This window comes from Pygocentrus nattereri, chromosome 12 (assembly GCF_015220715.1).
Source record: "Pygocentrus nattereri isolate fPygNat1 chromosome 12, fPygNat1.pri, whole genome shotgun sequence".
Classification (NCBI taxonomy): domain Eukaryota; kingdom Metazoa; phylum Chordata; class Actinopteri; order Characiformes; family Serrasalmidae; genus Pygocentrus; species Pygocentrus nattereri.
In genome coordinates this window covers 22,145,895-22,169,796 of record NC_051222.1, presented here as the reverse complement: position 1 = coordinate 22,169,796, position 23,902 = coordinate 22,145,895, and the positions used below count along the sequence as shown (strand labels likewise).

General features: G+C 37.4%; 1 protein-coding gene across 1 annotated transcript; it reads left to right on the top strand.

The window, feature by feature from the left end:
• On the top strand, positions 1-23,666 carry LOC108428206 (transmembrane protease serine 3). The gene is given in 13 exon segments (XM_037543178.1): positions 1-125; positions 1,727-2,015; positions 4,849-4,968; positions 6,170-6,286; positions 7,190-7,313; positions 12,121-12,249; positions 13,364-13,410; positions 14,533-14,698; positions 15,484-15,653; positions 16,420-16,515; positions 17,732-17,859; positions 21,062-21,211; positions 23,516-23,666. Coding segments are annotated over 13 exon segments (1,632 nt in total). The 5' UTR covers positions 1-53; the 3' UTR covers positions 23,540-23,666.
• The last annotated feature ends 236 nt before the right edge of the window (positions 23,667-23,902 follow it).

Here is a 23,902-nt window from a genome sequence, read left to right as displayed (position 1 = left end):
CATGGACTGTTTTTTCCACTGAGAGGCAGAGATGAAACGATGAGAAGGAAGACATGGCTTCCCCTGAGAGGAAAGCTGGAGAGGAAGAGGTGCCTGCAACAGCAGGAGAGAACACTGTAGATAAGGTGAGGAAAATTTACTGTGGTTACTGTATATTTGTGGGTCATTCCATACGATTTCACATAGGGCCTGCTAGGTCATGTCATGGATTTCTGTGAACAGATTAAAAAATTCAAAACTGTTCTTTAATATTTTTTTTTTTAGAAATTAATCTTTAAAATGTTTGTTCCAGCATGTTCTTAATCATCTTTAGGTATTGAGTTTAACCTCTTGCAGAGTGACTGAACTGAATTGAAAGAATGATATTTTATTTAAAGGCCCCATATTTTATTTCCATCTTGTTTTCTATATAATTCGACTTTACGTGGCCATTTCCAGTCTCTGTTTATTCCTTAGAATTAAACAGACTGTTTTTGTCAGTTTAAGACTGATGTATGTAAATGCAATCTGTTCTTAGTGACTACCCTGCATTGTTCTTCATAGGTGGATATATGTAAATGTGTGAGTTTTCAAAACATTCAAAACAGACTTTTGTTGCCGGTTAGCTTTCATATATGGACCATATGGACCAGGGGGTGGATAGTATGTTTGGAAACTTTATCAGTGTTTACGTATTACATCAAACTGTTTTACTGTGGAAAAAAACAAGTAAACTTCAGTTTTTACACAGTATGGATGCTTTAAAATGGGTTCCATGTTAAATCCCCTAGACATGTTTATTTATGGTGTGAAATGTTTATCTTTGTTTTCCGATATATTTTTGTTCTTACATTTCTATAATACATACAAATGATTACTTTCTGCAATGTTTCTGCATGCAATATTTGAAACTATGCGTTTTACTAAAATTTGCATTTAAAAAATTGTAGGCCTTTTTGACCCCATATGTTCTCAAATGGGGATAATCCTATTTCTTGTACTAATCCCATGTAATATTACTAGGTCATATTAGTTTGAATGCTAATTAGTAGAACTACAGGGTTAAAAAAAACTACTACATTTTGGTTCCCTAAACAAGATTTCAATTGATGCTTCTTTAAAAAGCCATATTTTGTAAATGAGATGTCAAAGGGTAATGAACCATTTCAAGGTTTAAAGAACCTTCACACTGTGTAAAAGTCCTACACAAATGGAAGGTTTGTCCTTGAACTGTATATCTGTACTAAGAACCATTTAGGAACCTTTATTTAAGAGTGTGGAAAGGAGCTCTGACCATCAGCAATGAGTTTTCAAAGCAGCACTGTGTCAAGAACAAACTACATTAGCAAAAAGGTTCAGTGTTCGCAAGCAAAGCTCATTGAATAGGCAAGACACTTAACGATGAAAACGTGCTAAACGTCGATACATTATGACTTCAAAAATTACCACATGGTTGAATCAGCACCTCTGTGACCAATAAACTATATATTGTGAGCTTCTAAAAGCTTGAATTTACACAAACACTGCTATTTGAAATGCACTAGGGCAGCCATCCCATGGGAGTCGTTAGGTCTGATGATTGTTTGGTTGTTTAACGACCTAACGGAATATGAAACCATTCTACAGCACACTAAGCACTCTATGGTGCAAATACTGTTGCCTCATGATATTAATGTTTTTGATTTTCTTTCTCATTTACACACCCATCACATATTTACACATTCACACAAACATTCGCATACTCCAGGCTGAGGAGGATGCAGAATCAGGCCATGTTGAGGCAGAAACGGAAAGTGAGGAAGACCTCCCGACCATCGAGACCCCCACAATTTTAAACGTGAGCCCCTTCAGCAGTCCAAAAGGCTTCAGACCTCCCAACCTCTTTGACCCCAACACCCAGGACCCCCATGTGCCTATTGGCTGGCCAGACAACACATCTGCCCCTCTCCCAATCTACAAAATACACTCTATCCAGAACCCACACAGCTCCAGAATGTCTGTCATCAAAGTGCAGCCCTTCATCCATGGTATGTAGAGTGATCTTTACTCTTTGTACTGTATCCTAAAATGGGAAACCATTCTCCTCTGGTCAACACTGGAGCAAAACAATAACACAAGAGTAATATGAACAGGGGATAAGATTTTATCATTAAAATGAAATATTAAATATAAAGAAGCACAAAAAATAAACCAGCCTGTCATTGGACAGAAGTATTTAGATAACCTGTGATTACTGTTGTGGAGTGTATCATAGTGAAAATGAAAGGTACGTCCTTGACTACAAGAGACTACTGTTGGAGGCCTATAATGGTGATATGTTAGTATAAATATGATAAGAGCTCAGTGTATTGTGAGGCAGGTCACAACAACTGACCATGTCTCCAAAAGGCATAATTATGTTTATGGTGTTCCACAGGGATCCATACTTGGCCCCCTCCTGTTATCAGTGTATGCTCTGCAGTTTGATTAAATTATCAAGTCAACTTCAATAACTATGAAGATCAGTTGTGCATATAAGTATCACAAGATGATGTCAGTGCTGCACACCAGCTTGGCATCTAATATAAGTAAAATGTCCTCAAATTAAATTAATATTTGGAATAAAATGAGATTTTACCTAACTATAGAGAGTAATTATTAACCATGCTATGAAATCTTTACAGATTTTGAAGGCTTCACAGATTGACAGTTGAGGAATCCAGATACTATCATAGTCTAGGAGCAGAGTCTTACATAGCATACTGATAACATCACCATGTTTTCATCTCAGGAACTGCCAGAGTTGAGCCTATCTTGCTAAGTTGTTGTTCCATCCAAAATTAGCAGAGGTGGATGAAGTACACAAATCATGTACTTGAGTTAAAGTAGAGATACCCAAGGTAAAATATTACTCCAGTAAAAGTAGAAGTCCTTACTCTAGACCTCAACTTGAGTAAAAGTACAAAAGTATTTGCCTTCAAATGTACTTAAGTGTCGAAAGTAAAAGTGCTAAAAGATTAATTATGGCTCTGATGTTTCATGAACTCATTTTAGGTGAAAATCCTCCAGTGTCTCACTTGGTAAACCAGTCTTTTAATAGAATGTCATTAATTAGTGATGCTGACGTCTATTAAAATGATCATAGGCACAAAACACAGAATGTAAAGAGTTTCCATCAGGGAGAACCGAGTGGCTCTGAAATCACTTTTACAACCAAGCAAAGTTGCTGAGCTCTGATTGGTGTTCTTGCTTTGCGCTTCTTTTGTTTTGACATGTTACATTTTTATACACACAAAAAACAAAAGGAATGACAGATTTCTCAAAATGTAGCACAGTAAAAAGTAAGATATTAGACTTTGAAAGTAAAGTACAGATACACGAAAAAAAACTACTTAGGTACAGTAACGAATTACATTTACGTAGTTACTGTCCACCACTGATAATGAATACTATGATTAGTAAAAAATAAGCCTATATCTATCTTGACTTCTTTTTGTTGGCTAGCAGTTTCAATGAAGACAGCTTTTAAAACAGTCTGAAATGTAATGGTCAAACACCCATGTAAAAACATATTTTTCAAAAAGAAATGTGAGACTGCTTTCTTCATGTCAGAAGGCCTTGGACTAAACAATTTAAGGATGCAGCTCAAAATGTAAATTAGTGAAATGCTGAATTAGCCTAATCTCATACTGAAAACATGAGAAAAATCCAATCTTTAATTGAGGTAAATGAATTCAGAGAAAAAAAATTCCTCATCAAGAAATATATTTTTAAAAACCCACATGCCTCAATTTCTCAATTATTGGCACTCCCAAACAGTCTAACACACACAATGTAACTGAAGCATTTTTTCCATTTATATTTTACTTTTTTAGGTTCATCAGAAGTCTAGAAATGTTCAAGAAATGTTCAAGAAGCCATCCGTGAATTCCTGTTTTAATAAGTGTATGAGGTCTAATTCCTTTAGTCTTTCTTCAACAAATGAAAGACACGAGAACACAATTCAAATAAGTGAAAAGTGTGTTGAACTTCATAAGTCAGGGTGTTCTACAAAAAATAGCTACTCATCTGAAAATGCCCATATCTACAATTTGGGCAGTTAAACTTAAGACGTTTTTTAAAAGAATATATACATTTTTTACATGCATTATCCTAATGGAGTCCAACTGACCATGTAAGAAATCGTGAACCACCAAAAGAGTCACTATGAGATACACAGAACTTAAAGCTTTCAAAGCTTCGAGAGAGAGGAGAAAATCAAGTTGCACTCTTGAATCAGATCTGAAAAAAAAATCCACAGGTGTTTCTGTCCATCCTTTACTGTGAGAAGACAACTGAACACTATGAGTCTGTAAGGATGTGTAGCTGATAAGAAGCTGTTACTGGGAAAAGGAAACAGAAAAAAAACATTTTGCACTAGAACACCAGAACTGGACATCTGAGAAGTAGAATGAAATTTTATGGACTGCTGAATAAGGTTATGGAATTGTGAGCAGAAAATATTTACCAACTTATAAGACTGAATTTTGGAAGTGTGAGAAAACATCCCTGCAAAATTATTTGAAGAACTTAATGGAGGACTCCCATGTAATAAAGGAAAAGGGAGAACACTCTAAACACTGAAACATTGAATATTATATTAAATTTTGAGGCTTTTGTGTAATTTGTCTGTTAAATATATGTTTTTTCTTTTCTCGGTACTGAATAATTAATCATTCATATTTAATGGTTGTTATGACTGGAAACGCAAGTATGTTATATAGATTTTTGGACTGAAAACAGCAATGACAGGGGCTATTTACAGTGTTAAGTGTTGTCTTATCAGTGTTTAAGTTGTAATTCCTTCTCAGATTGATTTCATTCTCTCTCTCTCTCCCTCTCTCTCTCAAGAAGACCTATCAGACTCTAGCTCTCTGTGCTGGCCATATATACCACGCAGGTTGTTGGCTCTGCTGATAACTGTTGGTGTGTTAGTAGCAGTGAGTGTGATTCTAGCCATTGGTCTGGGAGGTGAGTTCACATGTATGTGTGTTAATCTGAATGTCTTGCCTTCCTGTTGTGAGACATCTTAAATATCTTAGCACAAATATTTCATGAGCTACGCCCTGTGGTTAAGCAGCATGATCCTGCACTTTAGGAGCGGGCTGCGCTTAGCTAAGACTAAATGCTGTTTACAGTTCATTCTAATTCTGCTAATTCTGAGGTGTGACAGAATTTTATGTCAAAGATGAGCTAAAATATGTTAAAATCTTTTACAGCAGTTAATTTTTACTGTTAAATTTTGGACATACCTGAGCAAATGTATGTTTGAGACATTTTGGTCTAAAAGCCGATTTATAAGCTGTTATTTTACACAGGGGCAATGAGGATTTACTAAATAGGTGCAGCGACCTTTCAGTGCCCATAATAAGTTCAAAGGGGTTGCAATTTTGCCACATTGCATATGTATTTATAGGAATTTCCCACTCAAAGCACAAAATGAGGATTATTATTATTAACCACTTTTTCCAGGTCATCAAAACGGATCATAAATACTGATTGTGCGTATCAAGTCAAAATCTCAAAAAAGTCAGTCATTGAACTGAATTTTGAACCAAAATCAGAGCAGGATAAAACGGTTTCTCCTATCTGGTGCAAACAGGCTTTCACACTATAAGCATGAAAGTCAAACAGGGGTTTACATTGCTCAGGAGCACTGAATACAATATTGCACCTATGTTCATTTGCATGGTTTCATGGTTTACAGATTCCTAGTAGATAACTCATGAAATTGGTCACCCCCACAAGCGCAAAGTGTTGACAGACTGTCTGTAATTAGTGCTTCTCTTAGTAAACCTGCCAATTAGGCTTAAAAGCTTGAAATTTGTTTCTAAAATAAACCATTAAGTTGATGCGTATGTCTTAATTTATTTTTAAATCCAAAACTTTAAAGTATTTTTCAGCAGCTAGAAAAGTCAGATGGTCTGAAAAGCCAAAGTATGTAAAGCTACATGAAGGTAGTTTGGTTCTTGTATATTTGTGCTATGTCATAGTTTTGACTTCACTATCATTGTAAAAGTTGTAAAACAGTAAAAATAAGAACAACCTTCTATAAGTAGACATGTTCCAACTACTGACTGGTGCTCTATATGAGAAAAAAGTGAAAGAATGGAAGCAGGACTGAATGAGTCGTGATGTCTATGTGACTGTATCTGTCGGTCTCTTTTCACAGTGGGCCTGAGCTGCTCTGGAAAATTTCACTGTTTGTCTTCAGCTCAGTGTATCAAGACGTCTGCTCTCTGTGATGGAGTCAAAGACTGTGGCCAGGGAGAGGACGAACTCAACTGTGGTGAGTGCAAACACAGAAACTGAGAGTGAATATATTAACCCTCTACACCACAATCTTATTAATCAGTAAGTCATTTTAATGCTTATTATTCAGTACATAATAATAAATAATTTGGTGACTATTATGAAACTGATATGAGTGTGACAAATATGAGGAATTTAACGAAGGACCCAAATAAAAAAAGTCAACCTTAAATTAAAATCAACTGTTTTTAGTATACATGATAACACATCATGATAAATTGTTTTCCTGTAATCTTTCATTGAAATATAGTGACTTCCTCAACCTGAAAATGTCTTCTGAGGTTTGATTACATCACTGTGCACCCATGGGAAGGGCAACATAATATTAATGATTAATATCATGTTTCATGATATTCCAACCCCTCCCAGCTGCGAGACATTCCCTGAACCATGTTTTACTTGTAAATGTGAAATGTGAAAGGAAGAAAAATTTGTTATGATTCTGAGTTACACTGATTTTAAGTGACTAAAACAACTGTGTTTTTCCGATCAGCAGCTGTTCTGTCTAAATACAGAAAAATGATTCTTTCAAATATACATAACAGTTGCAGCAGACGGTGTATTCCTTTAAGAGATAACAATACAAACAATGTATTATAATGTATCTTGAATGTTTTACATCTCAAACCTTCCTGATGTCAGTTGGTTGTCACATTTTTGCTGCACGAGTTATATGATGGCTATAAATGCAAACTGAATAAAGAATAAATTTACAAAAACACATTAATATTAGCTTTAATACCAGCTTTATTCAGCTATCAATCTTGAAACATATTATTCGGTAACTACTATAAGTTATGCAGTAACTGCTATTAAACTAATATGTGCCTACATACACACTTACTCTCTCTCTCTCTCTCTCTCTCTCTCTCTCTCTCAGTGAGGCTAAGTGGAAAGCACTCTGTCCTGCAGATCCGCAGTAATGGTGTATGGAGGACAGTGTGCTGGGAGAACTGGAGCTCTACTCTGGGGTTTTCTGCCTGCAAACAGCTCGGCTACAACAGGTACAACAGCAGGACAGCAAACACCTGAAAAGAAGCCTATAATCCCTCAGCCAAGCTGCACAAACCCAGGCCTTTATATTGAGGCCTAGGCTTTAACATTTACTCCTGGCTCTGATATTCAGATGATAGACTTTGATTACCTGGATCTGGTTTGTTGGATTAGCAACTAAACTTTACACTGCAGTAAAATTTCCTGGATCAAAGTTATACAATCGGAGATCTATTATATCAGACTGGAATAAAACAAACTGCTATAGTACATACAGATGTCCCAAAAAGTATCTGTACATTTGTGCCATTATTTGTGTGCTTGTGTTAGGAAACATGTCAAACCAAGTGGCATTTATTTTAAACAGACCAATCCAGCACAGTCATCTTTTTGGTAAAGTATTCTCTCAAAAGGTGGCCGATGTGTTTCAGATCATTATTGTTTGAGAAGACTTGTGCAGGTTTGTGCATTATAGAACCCAAAAAGGTAATAATTTAGAGAAATTTAATATTTATAAAATGATTTTATATAATTTAATGTTCTGCATTGACTTGGGCAAAAGTGTAATAAAGACCCAATAATGTAGTAACTTACTTAATAATTTATCACAAAGTATAAAGTGACAACATAATAAAATGTCTGGAATGATAATGTAATACCATTTTCCATTATTGTGAATTTTTTACATTTTCAGGTTCACGTGTAATACCTCATTATTATTATTATTGCAAATGTAATGTATATACAAGTTGATCATCCTTTCAAATGAAGGATATAAAACTGTCTAATAATGTAGCATCATGTTCATTTTTAGTCCATGTTGTAAACAAAAACATTGTAGGACACCTTCAGCAACTGCTTTTCAAAGAATCACATCATCCATTTTTAAATTAATGAGTCACTCAACTTTTTTTTTCTTCCGACAGCAGCGATGTATACATATCAGCATTACATAGATTTCTGGGCTGGGTGCAAATGGGTCTGTGGGCTCCTCTCCTCTCCTATTTATTATTATTATTATTATTATTATTATTATATCCTCTGTGATTTTTGCATGATATTGTATCTTTAATACAGATGTCACATTCGGTCTCAAACTGTTTGTTTTGTTATATATTACTCATTATTACTTAAAATTCATTTAGTTATTTAAAATTGTACACCAAAGCAAATATTTTAATCTAAAACCCTTGAGGGCTTTCACCACCCAAAGTTGTCAGTTACACTGTACCCCCAGCTGTGAGACCTCTATACATGTGCAGTCTCGCCATGTATTTCCCATTTTGTTGTTTGATCTACCTCTGCTCCTGCTGTTCTTTCTATTTATGCTTTGTTTTTAAGGACACATCATCTCCTGGATCTAAACAGGGATTCCTTTTATTGCATCACAGACTTTCATCCTCTCTCTTTGCCTTGTGCTTTCCTAGGTTGTGTGTAGATTGTGGGTGTGTGTGTGATTTTTCCCAGCCCACCACAGCATGTGGGTGCAATATGGTTCCCTTTATACCCTGCGCCCCCATTAACTGCTTAGTTAATCCTATTAAAATCAGTCTGCTATTAAATGAAGGGGAAAATCATCCCAGCAAAAACACGCACTCCACAAGTAGGTCAAGATGTTTATTTTAACCATCATCAAGCCTTTTCTCCTAGCTTTTCTTTTTTTCCACATTCACTGCAGTCTCAGTTCATTACTGTTTCTCTGCAGTCAGGAACTCTGGCTAGTCGTGCGTTGCTGGCTGCAGTTTCTTGAAAACAGATTAGTTAGCAAAGCACTCTTGATTGACCTTCTGTCTGATTGATTACAGTGCTCCAGACAGCCTCAGACAGCTCATGAGAATGACTGAGTTATATTAAAGGGGTTGATTATGTTCTCACAGTAAGAAAGACGAAGCTTTTTATTCTTTAAGTGAGGCAGAGGTACAGGGTGCGAAGTTTTACAGAATCTTGGCGCATCACATTCAACCTAATTAAAAACATTGTCTTGTAGTCAAGTTTATTAGCATAGTGTAACAACTTGTTAGACTTTTGGGGCTGGATCCTCCACAAACAAACAATACGTTTCCTCTAAAACTCAGCCCCAAATTCCTATAGTCCATGCTCTTTCAACGTTTGGAGTAATCAATAACACAGACAAAACAGGCTAGCTTGCCAAATGCTACTGTAAGCCAGTTGAAGTATATGTGTCTGTAGCCCGGAGAACCAGTGGGCATAACGAATGGGCGGAGACACTGTCAATCATTTCTTGCAACGGTCAATCATATAACAGATGGACTGTCAATCAAAATTTGCATTGGCCAGTCACAAGTGTGAATGACCTGTCTCTCATTTTATGCAGCCAATTATTCAGCCAATGGTTTGAAGGAAAGTGAAAAAAGGCATTACATACTGTTCAGGCACGTGGAAATGGGAAGATATTTTGAAGTTGTGTTAAATATCACCTAATTCCTTATTTCAGATCAATACATTATTATAACTGTATATATATATATATATATATATATATATATATATATATATATTACTTTTACTCCTCTACATTTCAAATTCACATACCTTATTTTTTCTCCACTACATTGTGTGAAATCTGTCGTTCCTTTTGTTTTGTGTGTGCATGTGTACTTGCTTATATGTACATGCTTAGGTCCCTCTGGCAGGTAAAGCAGGACAGAATTCATGCAAACACTGACTGACCATCACACATAAAAGCATTAGTGAACTGATGGAGCATGGTCTTCCTGACTTTGTGGGTAAAACATGAACACATTATAGAAATATGTGCACATATGCAGGTCTGACTGGCACGTGTCTTTTTCTGAGTTTATACAAACACTGTTTCCACCTAAACTTTGCTTGTTCATAAAAAGTTATTCCAAAGCCACTTCGTTCCTGATGGAAACTGTTTGTCTTCAGTGTTTTGTGCTTATGATCATTTTAGGTCTCCGGTCTGCAGAATTTTCCCTTCTCACGACATCTAACTAGATTACACGTTAACGTTTGGCTGCTTGTGCTGAGCGACATCATCACTTAATCCATTTTTCACACATAACACGGCAAGAGAGTTACATTTAATGTACATTTAATGTTGAAAAAAGTCATAGAACCCATTAAATGTGTCTGTCGGTCCCTGGCGGTTTTCAATAGTTGCTAATGGTGTTCTGGGTTGATATCACAGTGTAAGGGATTCAAATAATTTAATCAGGTGTTCTGGGACTGATTCCATATACAGTTGTTCGTATCCTAATGGTCTCTAACGGCAACCATCAAGCCAATTCCCGTTAGGAAGCAAAGCCATCAGGTTTTATTCCTAACGGTTCTCGTCTTCAGCGTGGCTTTCATGAGTTTCAGCAATATTTTATATGGCCTTTTATTGTGGCCAGCCTAAGGCACACCTGTGCAATAATCATGCTGTCTAATCAGCATCTTGATATTCCACACCTGTAAGGTGGATGGATTATCTCGGCAAAGGAGAAGTGCTCACTGACACAGTTTTAGACAAACTTGTGAACAATATTTGAGAGAAAAAGGCATTTTGTGTACATAGAAAAAGTTGGATCTTTAGATCTTTGAGTTCAGCTCTCGAAAAATGGGAGCAAAAGCAAAAGTGTTGCGTTCATATTTTTACTCAGTGTAGAAAACAAGGGACACAAATAAACAAGGCTAGGCTAGGATATAAACATGGAATGACACAAGACTATGTAAAGAGCAGAGAAAAATAAAGACTGTGTGTATACACACTATGTTTAGGAACTTTAGAATCACTATTCCCTATACTGTAAAATCAGGAGCACTATCGAACGCTATTATAGGGAAAAGAATTTGTGATACAAATAAACAATGTTGTACACTGTTAAGACTACAGTTCTGTGAGAAAACAGTCACGTTCCCTCACATACATCACAGTTCATTGTGGGTTTTCTCTCCAATAGGCTAATATTGCAGTGCATTAGGGATTGTAAGAGTCCATTGCTTATTCTCTACTGTTTTCAGTCATATATTAAAATGATGAAGTAATAGTGTATAAACATGTTTTGACAGAACTAAATCTCAATTAAAAGGCTACACATTTAAACATTATGGCTCTTCAAGGGTTCTTTAGTAAACAGTTCTATAGAGAAACTCCAACACTCAAAGAACCCTTTGCAAGAGTTCTTTGCATCATGAAAGGGTTCTGGAGATTGATAAAGAATGTGTTGTAGATGGTTCTATATAAAACTTTGTTGAGAAGGGTTCTATATAGCGCCAAAATGGGGTCTGCTATTGTTACGATGTCTTTTTTGGTTCCCCTTTTTCACACTGTAAAAAATAAAGGTTTCTAAATAGTTTTTGACATAGACATGAGATTCTAGAAAAAAACTACAGTTGGTATATAAACTTCATCACGCATATTCAACTTACATCACGCAGACGTTCTTTAAAGAAAGTTCTTCACACACATCTCACTTTTACATCTTGCAGAAAAAAAATGGTTCTTAACAAACCATGCCATTCAGAGGCTCTGTAGGAAATCCAAAGTAGTTCCTTGGAAGTTCTTCTATGACAGTGTTTCTTAACTGTGTTCTGGAGTACCCACTTCTCTGCACGTTTCAGGGTTTTCTCTGCTCCCAACACACCTGATCCAGCTGATTAGACCGTTATCAATCACTTACTGAGTGGGTGGATTAAAACAGGGAAAGCATTAAGATGAAAAATAAAATTAATATATAGGATAGTGGCCTCCAGGACCAGGCCTGGGAAACACCATTCTTTGGCATTGCACCTTTCTTTTCTAACATCCTTTTCTTTAATAGTGCATTCACAAACGACTTTCTCTCTCTACAGCTATGTGAATTCCTCTTCAATCCCCCTCTCTTCTGTGGAGTCAGTCTTTCAGAAGAAGATAGTGACACTCAACAGTCACTTTTCAACCCTTCAGTCATCCTTTAAAGTCCACAACCCCACCTACCTCAGGTAAGCCTTGTACACCACAATACATTACTAGCTTTGCACCTCCGTAAGGTTCCTATATGTTTCAATAACTCTTTAAGGTGCAGATTCCTACAGACACTGACCTCTTGTTGTTAAAGTAAACAAATGCAATTTAAGGATTATGCACCAGATCTGAAGTCCCTTGTTGTGTTACAGATTAGGTTGCTGGTTTGTTGAGCACGTTACACCTGACTACAGTAAATTAGTGTTCATGTTGTATTTTTTGGGGTAATAACTAACTGTAGTTATTCACTTATGAGGAAACTGTCTCTGATCACCAGGTTTCAGAAAAAGAAGACTGACTGCCTCAGATTTGTTTAATGATGTGAAAAAATAATATCAAAATATTAAAACAGAAACCTAAGTTTCTGAGATATAGAGGCTTAAAAAGTGGTAAACATGTTGCAGCTATTAGTCTTAGAGGAATAAATGTTTCTGCTTTATTAGTGGTTAAAACCTACTTTTCAAATCCTTATTTCGTCTATCAAAGGCAAGACTTGAAATAAAGTTCACAATGTTGCACTGAATTTAACACTCTAATCTCTGAAGCCTGATGTTCTGCCTATTTGAATTTCTGGTCCACCTTAAATAGTGCAGCAGTTACATGCTTGCATCCTCACTAGCATCTGAATGTAACAGTTATTTCATGGTGGAACAGGACTTGAGAATAAGAATCTAACTTCAGCTTCATCTAAACTCTGTCCACTGTGTGAGGCTCACTTACAAACAGTAAACCATGGCTGGACCACTGGAGGTGAGGGTGCTGGTTTATCACCTAAATTACTACAGATATACATTTGAATATAGCATATTCGTGAGCATATATGTGTTAGTTTATACATTAGCTTACAGTAACCGGCCCAAAACCATTCTGGTCCACCAGGAATTCTTTTGACTCTTTTGATTACCCACAACAGCACTGTTGCATATTATCTATCTAAGATGGTCTGTCTAAAGCTCTTTGATGATTTCACATAGATTTACCTTTTCTTTTAACAAAAAACTTTCACTTTTGCTATATGGCTGTTGCCCTTGCAAAAATGGTTAGTAAATTAGTCCCTAAACTGTTCCAAAAATAAGGTTTCTGTTTCTCCAGGAATGTTCAGTGCAGGTCTGGGCTGGTCACAGTGCTAAAATGTATAGGTGAGTCAAGCTTAAACCGATCAGGCATAACATCATGAGCACCTCCTTGTTTCTACACTCATTGTCCATTTTATCAGCTCCACTTACTATATAGGCGCACTTTGTAGTTCTACAATCTGTTTTACATCTGTTTCTCTGAATACTTTGAGACCCCCCCTTTACCCTGTTCTTCGTAATGTTATGCCTGATCAGTGTATATGACATTATTTGTGCATGTGCTTGCCTGTTCTCATACTTGTGTACTATGTCTCTTGTCTGTTTTCTATAAAATGTTATCTCAGATCTGCTTAAAGAAATAATTCTACATACATCCATCCATCCATCCATTTTCTAAGCCGCTACTCTGTCAGGGTCGCGGGGGGTGCTGGAGCCTATCCCAGCAGTAAATAATTCTACAAATAATGAAATTTGTACAATTTTCCCTTTAAATTCTTCTTTCATTTAGCACTGGAGCGACAAAGCTAATTAGCTAACAGGTGATGTTTATAAACTTTTCTGTAGATGGTGATCTTTGTTGTCAATGAAAATGGACAAAAGTATGCTAGAAAGCCAAAAAACAGTACTAACAGTCATCTTGAAGCCTGAATTTTGTCTGTACTTTTGTCCGTATAGATACACTGTATGGCCAAAAGTACATAGATAGCTGACCATCACACCATGTGAGTTTGTTGGACATCTCATTTCTAAACAATGGGTGTTAATATGGAGTTTGTCCCCTCTTTGCAGCCATAACAGCCTCCACGACTCTGGAAATGTTTTCCACAAGATTTTGCAGTGTGTCTGTACTGCCAGTGTTTGTCTATGGAGACTGCATGGCTATGTACTTGATTATATACATCTGTTAGCAATGGATGTGGCTGAAACACCTAAACTGAATGTTTAGAAAGGGTGTCCACTTACTTTTACCCATATTGTGTCAGAAACCACATAAACCAGTCTGTTTGAAATTGTTTGTTAACTACACTAGCTTTGTAGCTCTAGTGCAAAACTAAGTGAACTTCAGACAGTAAACATATTATGACAAATTTTATAGATTTGGTATAAAGGAAAAATTTGACTTTTTGCCAAACTATTCCTTTAAGAGAAGTGCATTTGTATTTAATGACAATCTTGTATTAATAGAGTGTGGTACCAGACCTGGTCTGAGGAGCCGCATTGTGGGGGGAAATGTAGCTGTCCCTGGTCAGCACCCCTGGCAGGTCAGCTTACAGTACCAGAACCAGTACTTGTGTGGAGGATCGCTGATAACCCACCAGTGGATAGTCACTGCTGCACACTGTGTATACGGGTGAGCTATAAACAAACACACATACAAAAGAATAAATATTTGCTATAAAAGAGCCGCCATTACCATAATTGCTTAAATAAGACCCTCAAACCTAATATCTTACTGGTGATACTTTCAGTTTTCTTTCATTTTAACTGGAAATAACATTAATGTTCATATTGGCATGAAGCATGATGCTTCTTTTACACAGTGATAGAATTTTTTTGCTCTAATCTGGCATATCCAATTCATGGCCATGCAACCTTAATGATCACAATCAGATCAGAATTCATGTTTTTTAATGCACATACACCATCATTGAATGTTCTTTTTCACCTTTGTCTTGCTCTAGTAATTAACATCTGAGAGCTGTTCAGAGAAAATGGACAACACTCAGCGAGCTCAGACAGCCTCCCTGTTTCAATTAGAAATACTACACAGTACATAAAGAAAATGCATTATGATTCATGATTCACATCACTGAGTGCTTATTTCTGTTTTGTTCCATCACAGAAACAATAAAAGAGTAAAAGAATTGTTTAGGACTACAATAATTGTAGTACTTCACCCCTTAAAATGTTAGAGTCAATATGGTGGTCCCTCTTGCTCACTTTCTTAACTACTCTATCTTTTAATATCATACTTAGTGACTGATAAGCCTAAATATTAATAGCTGTCTAATAATGCTGATATAAGACATTCTCCTTTCCCCTCTCTGTGCCTCATATCTTTCATCTACAGAGATGTGCAACATATCCACAATACTATGAACCACTATTTAATGCCTGTTGTCTCTTTTATTTCAGATTTGCTAATCCATCTTTATGGTCAGTGCGTGTGGGCCTCATAGACCAGCCTGTGAGTGGGGCAAGTGATCTTTCTGTGGCGAAGATCCTCTACCATGGCTCATATCACCCAGAGGGCCTTCGCTATGATATCGCGCTTATCCAGCTAACACAGCCACTCACGTTCAGTGGTGAGAGTTTGCTTCTCTTTTTTTAACTGAATTCTCGTTCTGGAACTTTAAGTCTGTCTTGCAATGACTACACTGTACTCAAAGAAGCAAAGCTTAAAACAGTAGTAGCAGCCATCCTGAAGCCTGCATGTTCTCTGCACTGTTGTTTATTTTTATAGATACCAGTAAAACATACAAAATTATTTAAACAAGTCTATTTGAGATTACTTAGCAACTCAGCACAGTTAAAAGTGATGATCACTGGATTTGCAGTAATTGCAGTCCATTAGCAATATAGCTTCATTGTGTAATTAAAGAAGCAAACTAGAGGTGAGACGAAGGGAAACTGTGCAGACCTGATCATTTTTCCAACATATTATCACTTTGAAGAAGTGTCCATTAAGTCTGTTAATGTGGGCGTACTGCTATATGTTTTCAGAGATTTACATTGTGTGTACTGTTCAGTCGCCCGGCACAGATATAATTTCTAGTAGAGTAACTTCCAGTTCTCACTGTGTAATATTACAGACAGAGAGACAGCTGTGTGGAAAAGTTTGGGCGCCCCTGCTTAAATTGCATGTATTGTCAATTTTCTACACACCCACATTAAGTAAGCAAATCAATGCTGTTATACTGAGCTCTGTAAGAATTACAGCCTGCTGAATAAGTTCATCCTCTTGGTTGTCAATCTTTGAGTCCATCACAGAGATTTTGTCAACAAGTCAGAGGCAATGATATGAAATACATCTTTGATCTTAAATAAGTCTTTTCTTTTTTTGTCCCTCAGGTCAGGTGCAGCCCATCTGCCTGCCTAACTACGGTGAAACCTTTACACCTGGATCCATGTGCTGGATATCAGGCTGGGGGGCCACAGAGAGTGGAGGTGAGCTGAAGCTGTCAAAGTTTGATTTCTGGCTAGAGAGCTGTGTTCAGTTCAGACTTACACCAGATCTGACTGTAAAATGCTGTGTTGACCCTTAAAAGTCTAGAGTTATAACTGTTCTTTGCTGTAAATTGAATTTACATTACATAATTATTCAAATGTAATTATATTTAGTTACTTGAGGACTAATAAAATTCCACAAAAACATAATAAAATAAAAATGGCATAGTAACAATCAATTACATTTGATTTACATTCTGTATCAACTGCACTTGTCTTTTTTCTGTTCAGATGTCCAAAACATTGAACGAATGTAAATACTTGTCTAGTCGCAAAATAAGATTAGTAACAGTAACAATATGGACAACAACAATCACATCCAAATAATAATAAAATATCTCCCCTTATACTTCCAAACACAAATGTGGTGTTGACTGAAAGTTGTTTTTAATACAACCCCAATTCCTGGGTAAAAAAGCTGGGTAAATAAATACAATAAATGTAAATAAAACAGATTGCAATGATTTGCAAATCTCACAGACCCATACTTTATTCCCAATAGGACACAGAACACATACCAGATGTTGAAAGTTTTTACCATTTCATGAAAAAAATTAACTCATTTATAACCTGATGGCAGCAACACATCTGTTACAGTGTCCCTACTTTTTGGAGTTGGGGTTGTAGAATTATATAGAATTTTAAAGACATGAGAAGTAATAACAACTTGCTTTTGTCATCACTGAGAATAGCAGCAGCTTTTGAGGGTTAGTGCTTTTCAGACTTGCAAAGATGAATAAAAGCTTCAAGTCAACTGAAAATCAAAATGGTTTGTTTTACTTTGCTAATTCACGTCCCTTATTAAGACCATATTAAGCCCAGTTACTGTTATGATTTAAAAGACAAATTCATGTTTTCATGTAACCTTTGGTCAAAGCACAGGGCTTTTTTTCTTCTAACACTAACTCTAACCTAACTCTAATCTAACCCTAACCTAATCTAACCCTAACATCTTTCCCCCGTAACATAGCATGCAAGCAAAATTATGAACCAGAAAAATGTTATGATTTCCGATTCACATTGTCTTTAAAAGTGTCACTACTTGGTTAGTACAGCAATCAAAGTTGTATACTTTTGAACTTTTGATCCAGTTACTAAGTTTAGGTGGAAGGTGAAAGTGTATGTAAGTTCTGTATTTGTTTTTGTATGTGTTTAGGAGAGGTGAGTGTGTCCCTGCACTCGGCACAGGTTCCTCTCCTCCCCACTAGAGATTGCAGAAAGACTGGGCTCTCACCATGGAACATCTGTGCTGGATATCTGAAGGAAGGAGCTGACACATGCCAGGTATGATCAAGAATGGGTGTGCATGTCGGGGACGTTACTCCAAAAAAGTAATCCATTACGACTGAGGAATTACTTCTCTCTAACTATTATGGAACTACTTATCATGCGCTAGAAAAACTTCACTACTCTTTATAACCCATACAAATGTGTACTAGAAAGTACAAGGGAAAGCCCAGTAGTCATTTCAGTAAGCTAGATCTACACTACACAACTTTAAATTCCTAACAGATATAACACTTAACGTCCTTTTATAACAGAATTTCCTGTATTTTGTCGTAAGAGCACGGTCAGATGATAAGGCAAAAGATGATCAGGCAAAACGAGAGTGCAGCACATGACAGGTTTCATATCTGAAAAGCACTCAAAACTCCAGATCTTCCCCACAATCATGCAGTTAAACTGGTCCCGTGTCCGTGCCTGTTGCCTGAATCACTCGTTCATTTACAGTACTATGCATCACTACACTACAGGAGCCATGACATTTTGAATTATATCAATTGTGTGAAAATATCAGACTGCCTTTGATCACTCCGGAGCTCAATCATATGGCTAAATGTTGACTCATTTCTACTCTCACACTAGATCATCTCACACTCATTTCTACTCTCACACTAGATCATCATCAACATCATCAGTTGAGCTCCAAACCTGGGAAATCGCTTCAGATTGTGCAAACTTGTTGGCAGGGGCAAAAATCGTGCAGCTTCATTTAGAATGAAATAGCAAACCACAGTGAATGTCATTTAAAAGTCACTCTCCCGACCTTTTCTCTGAACACAGAGCCAGAGATGCTGATTAAAATTATAAACAGCTAATGCTAATTGAGTCAGGCCTGTTTAGGTGAGCTTGTGGTTCTCTCTTCTTCAGTATGGGGACCTTCAGCCTCATATTCACAAAGTCATGCAGTCAGCTGTTGCAGGTAGCACACATCCTTGCAACCTCTGTACAAGATTATCTGTACAGAGGAAGATATAGTTTTAAACGCATTATATGTGGTTAAGGTGGCTCTATTAGAGACATAAGAAGCAAATTCTTGAAGTCTGTGACTATACATTAATTTATACCAAATTACACTGCTGTCAAAGAGGCACTGTTTTAATTGTCTTGTTTATTTCTTCTCTGTTCTGAGGGTTACGTAGTTACGATGAAAGAGTATGATGGCTAATTAGCATTGTGAAAAACAGAGCTGGCACAGGTCGGACACCATTTATTAGGCTGAAATATGCAGAAGATGCTGGACTGGATATCAGAGGGGAAAAAGAAATGAATCCAGTGCAGTCCTGTAACAAATCGATCCTGTAACAACACACACAATGTGTGATGTGGTGTTAGCAGTGTATGTCTTCCTGTGGGGAAGTACAGAGTTTCAGTAGTTGGAGTGTGATGGTCTACTTTCAGATGCCGTTCTTAAGTGAAGTACTTCAATAAAAATTAGTTCATTTTAGAACTTAGTCGAATAAATTCTGGATCGGTTTTAGGATTGACTGATAGTGAAGGTTTCAGAGTCAGCACTGGAAAAGAATGGTATCCTACCATTTTTAGTGCAAACGGCATGCATAAAACATCACACACTCAACTCAAGCAGCATAGACATATTCAGTAATCTCAAATAGACTTGCTTATGTGGTTTCTGAAATTGTATGATCTCCTGTTACCTATGACAAAAGACAACAGGATTCATGATGGATCCTACCAGCCTACTATTGTTTTAGCAATGCAGAGTAATTTAGTGTGATGATTTAGGCATATCGTAGTTTGCGCACTGCTCAATGGTGAGGTATAAACAACATAAGCCTTTTAACTCCAGTGCAACTTTAACCTCAAACATTTTGGACAACAGATTCATTTTGGGTTGAAGGGAATTTAAGCTATTCCAATAAAGGCTATAAGAACTATAATATTTTATATATTGCATATTGTAACTGAAGAAGTTGTATTCAATACCTCCAAAATAGGTCACTGCTTATTGAAGTAACTGAACCACTTGTGCACTTGTACATCTATCTACACTATATTGCCAAAAGCATTTGCTCGTCTGCCTTCACATGCATATGAACTTCCCATTCATAAACTATAGGGTTTAATATGATGTCGGCCCACGCTTTGCAGCTATAACTTCAACTCTTCTGGGAAGGCTTTCCACAAAGCTAAGGAGTGTGTTTATGGGAATTTTTGACCATTCGTCCAGAAACGCTTTTGAGAGGTCAGACACTGATGTTGGCCGAGAAGGCCTGGCTCGCAGTCTCCGCTCTAATTCATCCCAAAGGTGTTCTATTGGGTTGAGGTCAGGACTCTGTGCAGGCCAGACACTCTGTGTCTTAATGGACCTTGCTTTGTGCACTGGTGCACAGTCATGTTGGAACAGGAAGGGACCACCCCCAAACTGTTCCCACAAAGTTGAGAGCATAAAATTGTCCAAAATCTCTTGGTCTGCTGAAGCATTAAGAGTTCCTTTCAATGGAACTAAGGGGTCGAGCCCAACTCCTGAAAAACAAGCACACCATAATCCCCCCTCCACCAAACTTTATACTTATCACAATGCAGTCAGACAAGTACTGTCTCCTGGCAACCACCAAACCCAGACTCATCCATTGGATTGCCAGATGGAGAAGCGTGATTCATCACTCCAGAGAACACATCTCAGTGTTCAGTGGCAGCGTTTTACACCACTGCATTCAACACTTTGCATTGTGCTTGGTGACGTATGGCTTGGATGCAGATGCTCGGCCGTGGAAACCCATTCCATGAAGCTCTCTACACTGTTCTTGAGCTAATCTGTAGACCACATGAAGTTTGGAGGTTTGTAGTGATTGACTCTGCGCACAATGCCCCTCAGCATCCGCTGACCCCGCTGTCATTTTACGTGACCTACCACTTCGTGGCTGAGTTGCTGTCGTTCGCAATCTCTTCCACTTTATAATACCACTGACAGTTGACTGTGGATTATTTAGTAGTGAGGAAATTTCACGACTGGACTTGTTGCACACATGGCATCCAATCATGGTACCATGCTGGAATTCACTGAGCCCCTGAGAGCGACCCATTCTTTCACAAAGGTCTGTAGAAGCAGTCTGCATGCCTAGGTGCTTGGTTTTATACACCTGTGGCCACGGAAGTGATTGGAACACCTCAATTCAATTACTTGGATGGGTGAGTGAATAAATTTGGCAATACAATGTATGTTGCTCTCCATTCTTTGCAGGGGGACAGTGGTGGGCCACTGGCTTGTGGGGGCTCGGTGTGGAAATTGGTGGGAGCAGCAAGCTGGTCTCAGGGCTGTGGAAAGCTCAACAACCCAGGGATTTTCACCAGTGTAGCTTATGCGCTACCATGGATACACCAAAACTTGGAGGTGAGTCTGATGGCCAGATTGTGGGCAGCGTGTAACTTTACAACATGTTGAAATGAAGCTGCTTAGGGTAATGAATTAGCGTGTGAAGAAATGGGACACTGGACAACTCCCTATGTTCAACACACCGATAGGGAGAGGCTGACTGGGTTGCCAGATTGGGCATAGGAACAAAGTTTTCTTGCTGTGTAATACTAAACCAATTGTGCCCAACTGTGAAATTGAGAACAGTTGCCAGATTAGAGTTTACTGTAACTGGAGAAGCAGCGTATCTGATAAAGACAACAGCCTCTCCAGAAGGCTGGAGAGAATCCCTGAAGAGAAACGCTTTAATTACTTTATAATGGTAAAAGCTATTTTAGTTTCTTCCAGTCCCAGTGTTGGATTTGTTTATTTTAGCAAAAATCCATCACATTAGTGGTTTAAAGGAAAAGGGAGTGGATTCATTAGTCTTTTATTTATTCTTTAGCTACACCCTCCCTCTTGTTTCTTGTAAGAAAAAGATTTCTGTGCTGTTTGCAGGATTATAACTGTGTATTTTAGTTGAACATGGAAGAGGAATGGGCAAAGGAGAAACAAATTCCATACCAAAAATGAAAGGCTATTTTTGGTGAGAATTTTGAATCCTACATTTTTGTTTGTAGAGTTTGTATGGATCAAACTCATTGAGCATCACTCTTACCAAAAAGGGTTTATTTATACTGAAAAACAACATTGGAACTCTTTTTGGTGTTATATAGAACTGTTTTAAAAGGGTTCTGGAACAAACCATATGTAACTGGTTCTCCATCATAGAGAAGAACCATTTATACATTCAAATGGTCATTGGAATGTTAACGGTTCCATACAGAACCACTGCCTGTACTAAAGAAGAGTGTACACAGCCTACTCAGCCAGGGCAATATCAGTAAAATTCACTATGGATGTCACGCAAGTTTGCATTAATAAAGTTCAGGCTCATGTTTCCTGAGGAGTGTTACTCTATGAGAAAGGAACATCTTGCATACCTGACATGCTTGTGTCGTTCTGCTTCTTACACCAAAGTGAATGCCACTTTACACCAAAGCACACCTTAGTTTTGTAAACATGACCCACACAGAAATTACATTTCCAGAAAGAAAAGGTTTCATTTCACTTCAACTTCTTAATTTCTTCTCCTTTTAAAATAATCTGAAGCACCAGTTTGGGTTTTGGGACAAACAAAGGCAAAAGAACGAGAGTGAGTTGTTGCTGTCAGCTGAAATGGATTTTTCTCGCCTTCATCCATCCCTTCTTCAAAATGTATTATGCCACTCACTGGGTTTACCAAAATATCACTGATGTGTGTGTCCACATGTAACCAACAGCTGCAGTTCAGACCATTGATGAGTCTTTTGAGACATCTTTTGACTTTTTAATGGTTCAGTAGTGGCCTCTGGTGGCCACAACAGCAAACTCTGATGTGGAAACCAGAGGCACAAAATGGTCTTCACCTTTCCAGTCCTGGCAACTGTTCTATATATTTTTGTCTTTTCTTTTTCTACACATCAGTTTCAGCACACAAGAAGCTTGCTAATTAGTTAAAGGGCCCATATCCTACTTTAGTCTATATATTTTTCCCTCTGAGGTCCGCTTATAACGTATGATTTTACGTACCAAAAACATTTTTACATGACCATTTTCCAACCTCTCTGTCCTTTCAGGTTCATGTTAATGAGCCTATTCTGATTGGCTGCCCTGTATCATGATTCTTTCAAAATACAGTCCAGGCAGAAACACTCTTTATACCTTCAGTGTGAAATTAAACAGGGCGGAACTACACAACTGTAGGCTGGAAAGGCAGATAAATGTAAATGTGATGGTATGCTTTACGTCACAAAAACAGTGAATTCAAAACAGGTTGTTTTTTAAATGTAGCTTCCATACATGGACTCACAAGTGAAGTACGCTTTGAAACTTCAACAATCTTTACATACCACAGCAACCTCTTTTATTTAAAATAAAAAGAATAGGACATTTCAGTTTCCCATATGGGCCTTTTAATGCAGTGAAAAAGGTGTGTATATAGTACAGTGTAGTGTGGGGTTTCCAAAACAGGGCTTGGGAATTCCTTTCATAAAAGCTGATATCCTATAACATTACACACATTTTACAAACAGGCCCTGCTTTAGAAAGAAAAGAGTTCTGATGCATTAAAATTGCTTTCACACTTTTCACATTTAGAGTGCTGATCCAGGATCAGCGTTAAGCTTTAGCATCCTACTGAATCTAGTTATACTTGTATCTTTCAGCCTGGAGCAATTTTCTATTTTCTTTTTTCTACATTAGAAAGAAGAGGAACAAACAATCTGAGTATCATTCAAGGCTGGCTGGGTTGTATTTCTACCAGACTAGAGGTGGGATTGTGCCACTTTTTAGACTGAGGAAATTCACCTCTTGAACTTTGTTCTGTGGAAAACCAAACAGCAAATCACACTTTTGTCTAATATGGTGAATGACTGAACTAAAGCACAGTATGATCTTCAGGCTACTGAAATATGTTTGAGAAAGTGATATTATGCTTATTTCTATTTATTTATCTTCAGATTCACCTATGAATATATATGTCAATTATTTACACACTGCTTTGATGTGGCACTTCAACAATAAAAGACATGATGATTTTCGTTTATAACTGTCTAAGTCTTTAGTCCACAAAGGGAGAAAAAGAATAAC